The sequence below is a fragment of the Cricetulus griseus genome, chromosome 7 (assembly GCF_003668045.3).
Source record: "Cricetulus griseus strain 17A/GY chromosome 7, alternate assembly CriGri-PICRH-1.0, whole genome shotgun sequence".
In the NCBI taxonomy this organism is placed as follows: Eukaryota; Metazoa; Chordata; class Mammalia; order Rodentia; family Cricetidae; genus Cricetulus; species Cricetulus griseus.
In genome coordinates, this window is record NC_048600.1 from 83,996,118 (window position 1) to 84,000,552 (window position 4,435).

The 4,435-nt window shown below is 48.3% G+C and overlaps 1 protein-coding gene across 1 annotated transcript; it reads left to right on the forward strand.

Moving 5' to 3' along the window:
• Nucleotides 1-229: 229 nt before the first annotated feature.
• On the forward strand, nucleotides 230-2,815 carry LOC100768594 (C-type lectin domain family 10 member A-like). The gene is made up of 9 exons (XM_035448263.1): nucleotides 230-296; nucleotides 910-1,023; nucleotides 1,440-1,535; nucleotides 1,620-1,691; nucleotides 1,768-1,839; nucleotides 1,986-2,072; nucleotides 2,176-2,327; nucleotides 2,406-2,512; nucleotides 2,659-2,815. The coding sequence occupies exons 1-9, from the start codon at nucleotides 230-232 to the stop codon at nucleotides 2,813-2,815; spliced, it is 924 nt and encodes a 307-aa protein (XP_035304154.1).
• The last annotated feature ends 1,620 nt before the right edge of the window (nucleotides 2,816-4,435 follow it).

Here is a 4,435-nt window from a genome sequence, read left to right on the forward strand (position 1 = left end):
GGGTCCTCTGAAAAAGAAACAAGTGCTCTTAACTACTGAGTCATCTCTGCAGCCCTCACAGGCCTTTTCATTCTAGTTACAGCACATGACATATTTGATCTCAGCTCCAGACCTTATCTCAGTTCCTCACTGCTTCTAGCTTTCTCCTTGGTCCCAGCTCTGTATCAGCCTGGATCCTGTCTCTCAATTTCAGTTCAGACAGCCACAGAGGCCTAGTGTTTGCCCAAGCATGACAATTACATACGAAAACTTCCAGAACTCAGGAATCGAGGAGAAAAACCCAGAGATTGGAAAAGGTGAGAGAAAAGCAGACACTCGTTCCCAACAGGTCCTCTTCATGTGTGTACTAGAATTTCTGTTGTCATAGTCTATGTATGTATCCACCCTGGGCAGTGTTATGTGCCTCACTCTGGTGGCGTCAGAACTTAGTACTGAGGGCCCATTGTATGGGGCCAAGGAAGACCTCAGTGATTTGGCTTCCTGTGCTCTGTGGGGGAGAAGAAGAGTGTGCAATTCGGGTAGCTGAGTTTGGAGGGGAACTTATTTCATCATGCAGAGATGTGTGAATCTGTTAGGGACCTGGCTGCTCCTATTTGTGCCCTATTGGTATCCTCATGCCCCTCTTCTCTGATTACAAGACCTTGCTTGTTTCTGTTTGCTTATATGCATGTGGATTCTGAGCAGCTGTTAAACACATCCCCAGGGCTATGAGAGGTCAAAGGAACTGCAAATTTCCAGTGCGTTGGAGGCATCAAATGCCTGGGTATCCAGAGTCCCATTACTCCCTAGCTGTGTCCCCTACACTTCCAGTGACAAGCCTTCACTAGCCCTCTCACCCCAGAAACCCTTTCCCTCCCTTTCTCTCTTACAATCTGGATCCACTGGGTTCTGACACCCTCTTTCTTTCAGCGGCTCCCCCCAAGTCCTTCCTGTGGGATATCTTCTCTTGGACCCGCCTCCTCCTGTTCTCCCTGGGCCTCGGCCTCCTGCTGCTGGTGGTTGTCTCCGTGATTGGATCCCAAAGTGGGTGCTCTCAGTGCAGCAGGGAAGGGAGGACTCACAGGGGTGGGTGGTGGGCAGGGCAGATGGAGGCAGTGATGGGTGCAAAGGGCACTTACGGACAGCAGCGAGGGCCATGGCAATGACAAGGTTAACAGCCAGAGAAGCATAAAGCACAGTGACTGGAGTGGGTAATAGATGAGAGTAGTGGTGGAGACACTGGTGGGGACATGGAGGACTCATGTTACTTATTACTGAGCTTGGTTTAGACAGTCACATTACCTCACCTCCTAAGCCTCAGTTTACTCATGTGCAATACTGGGTGACAATGGTGCCTGCCCCACTGGGACTCTGTGACCCAAAATGCTACTTTGCATGCTCAGGGCTGGCACAGAGGGACTGAGCAATCTTGGTTCTGATCATGCTATCGCCCTCTTCAGATTCCCAGTTAAGGAGGGACCTAGGCACCCTAAAAGCCACTTCAGACAATGTCACGTCCAACACAAAGGATGAACTGCAGGCCCTGATCTCCAGGGGTGAGTTGGGCTATGACCAGGTTCTGGGCAGCAGTGACTGGGTAGGGAGGACAGAGTCCTGAGCTCCAGTCCCTTGTTCTGCAGGTGACAGCTTGCAAGAGAAGATTAACTCTCTGAAAGTGGAGGTAGATGACCACAGGCAAGAACTGCTGGCAGGTGAGAAGCCCTGGTCTCTGAGTGTGCAGAGGGTGTGGGTGAAAGGGGTCCCTGGTGCTGAACTGTTGTCTTCCAGGACGAGGCTTGAGCCAGAAGGTTTCTTCTCTGGAGAGCACAGTGGAGAAAAAGGAACAGCAATTCAAAACAGGTTAGACCTCATTTTCCTGTACTCTGGGAGGAGATGAGTGTGTATAGTTCCTAGACTGAGCCCTGTGCAGGCCGTCTGAGTACCAGAGACACACCAAGCAAATATCACAGCAGAGCACTGTTCTCACTTCCACCTGTGTGTCCCAGGTCTATCTGAAATAACGGAGCGTGTCCAAGAGCTGGGGAAGGACCTGAAGGCCCTGTCATGCCAGCTGGCCAGCCTCAAGAACAATGGTGAGGATGTCCAGGCGCATAGTTGGCTCCAGTTAGGGGCGGGGGTGGGGAGATGGCCATTAGGCAACACCTCTGTTTTCCATCCTCCCCTCTCTTTTCACAGGCTCTGCAATGGCCTGCTGCCCTCTTCACTGGGTGGAGCATGAAGACAGCTGCTACTGGTTCTCTCAATCTGGGAAGTCATGGCCTGATGCTGACAAATACTGTCAGCTGGAGAATGCTCACCTGGTGGTGGTCAACTCCATGGCGGAGCAGGTGTTGTATGAGTTGCCTCTTTGGAGAGGGGCTCTCTGGTCTCAGTGACAGATGACCATACTCTATTTTTTTCATCAGAATTTTCTACAGGGTCGATTATCCAACATGATCACTTGGATGGGCCTAACGGACCAAAACGGGCCCTGGCAGTGGGTGGACGGAACTGATTTTGAGAAAGGCTTTAAGTGAGTTTGCATTGCACATCTGTCCTCATCTAGTGGCCTTTGCCTGGGACCACGTCTTCTCCTGAGGCTTTGGCTGTGGGGTAGGTGGTAAAGTCTGGGGATGGGATTCAGAGTCTCTGGAGAGTCACACCTGCATCTACTCGTAGGCACTGGGCCCCAGAGCAGCCGGATAACTGGTATGGGCACGGGCTTGGAGGAGGAGAGGACTGTGCCCACATCACCTCTGATGGACGCTGGAATGATGACGTCTGCCAGAAGCCCTTCCGCTGGGTCTGTGAGACAAAGCTGGCCAAGGATAGTTAGGAGCCCTCTCCACTTAATTTATTTCTCCAGTGTCAGTGCCTTCAGCTGCTAAAGCCTGGGATTTGGAATCCTATCCAGTCTCGACGTTCTTGGGGATTTTTTTTTTAATTGAGAATTTTAAGGCAAGGAGAAAGGACTATGTTTGAGATGGGTAGTGTGGGGTTCAGAAGAATGAGGTTATTGCAATCTGTGATATTTTGTGCAGTGTGTAGCTCATTATAGCCAATTGTTGAATGTTAAAAAATAAATACTTTTTGTTGATTTTGGTGTTGTCTTATTCATATCAAAATTGGATAACAATATAAAAAACTATATAGAGGACATTTGTCATCTTTGACTAAATAAAAGCAAACTCAAAATGTTAATGGGTAGCCTAATGTCCCCAAAAGACTTATAGAAAGCAATTAACATTCTGATTGAGTTCCCAAGAGCTCCATGTTCAGTAACTGTATGGGGGACTGTGTCTGCCTATTAAGAAAATGTATGAAGCTGATATTGTGTCTCATGTTAGTAATTTCAGCCCTGGGGAGGCAGAGGCAGGAGGATCATCGCTAGTCTGGGCTCCACAATAATTTCTAGGTCACCTAGGGCTACATGGTGAGACAACATCTCAAAACTAAAACAAGAGGAACATTTGTGAATTATCTCAGGGAAAGGAAAAGTAAAGAGTTGTCATTTTGTGTTCAAGTCACTGGAAGAAGAAGGTGAAGAACATACCTTTTAAGATTTGTGTTCTGGGCTGGCGATATGGCTCACCTGGTGAAGGTGCTCGCTGCCAAGCCTGGTGACCTGAGTATGAACCTGGTACCCACATGGTGAAAGGAGAAAACCAACTCCTGCAAGTTATTCTCTGACCTACAAACCTCCCCCCCCACACACACACCATGTTCTGACTGAGGATCTCAAGAGCTCTCTGTACCTCTCTGTGCCTCTAAAGGGTCTGTAGGCACAGTTAAGAAGTCATAGATGCAAGACCATTTTTCCAGACTTCTGGTTACATGGTATTTTGTTTTGTTTTGAGACAGGGTCCCTCTATGTAACCTTGGGTTACCTGAGACTCACTGTTTGGTCAAGCTGGTTTTGAACTCACAGAGATCCACCTGCCTCTGCCTCCCGAGTGCTGGGATTAAAGGAATGCATCACCATGCCTGGCTGATTTCATGCATTTATTTTTAAAAATTCCTAAATCATATATGTGCATGTGAGTGCTGGTGATCACTAGGAGATGGAGCTGTCTTATGTGGGTGCTGAGAACTGAACTCAGGTCCCTCTGAGGAACAACAGTTCATATTCTTAATCGTTCCTACCTCTCCAGCTCCTATAGAAGCTTTCTAGTCTCATGCAATCCCATGTCAGTTCCTGGGGTTATCTAATAGGGTATCGTATATTATTTGGGGGAGACATTTACCTGAGTATGCCTATGCATCACGTGCATTCAACTGGGGCGCAAAAGATTGCGTATTTGAATCCCAGGATTGGAGTTAAAGGCAGTTGTGAGTTGCCGTGTGGGTTCTAGAAATGGGAACCTGGTTGTCTGCAAGAGTAGACAGTGCTCTTACGAGCTGACCCATCTCTCCAGCCCCTATTTTTTTACTTTTGAAGATATCAATGGATTTTCCC

Bases quoted from the DNA above. Each gene is read 5' to 3' on its own strand.
- LOC100768594 (XM_035448263.1), top strand. From the start codon at position 230: ATGACAATTACATACGAAAACTTCCAGAACTCAGGAATCGAGGAGAAA. The intron at 1,536-1,619 runs GTGAGTTGGGCT...CTTGTTCTGCAG, and splicing joins GCAGGCCCTGATCTCCAGGG to GTGACAGCTTGCAAGAGAAG. The intron at 2,073-2,175 runs GTGAGGATGTCC...CTCTTTTCACAG, and splicing joins GGCCAGCCTCAAGAACAATG to GCTCTGCAATGGCCTGCTGC.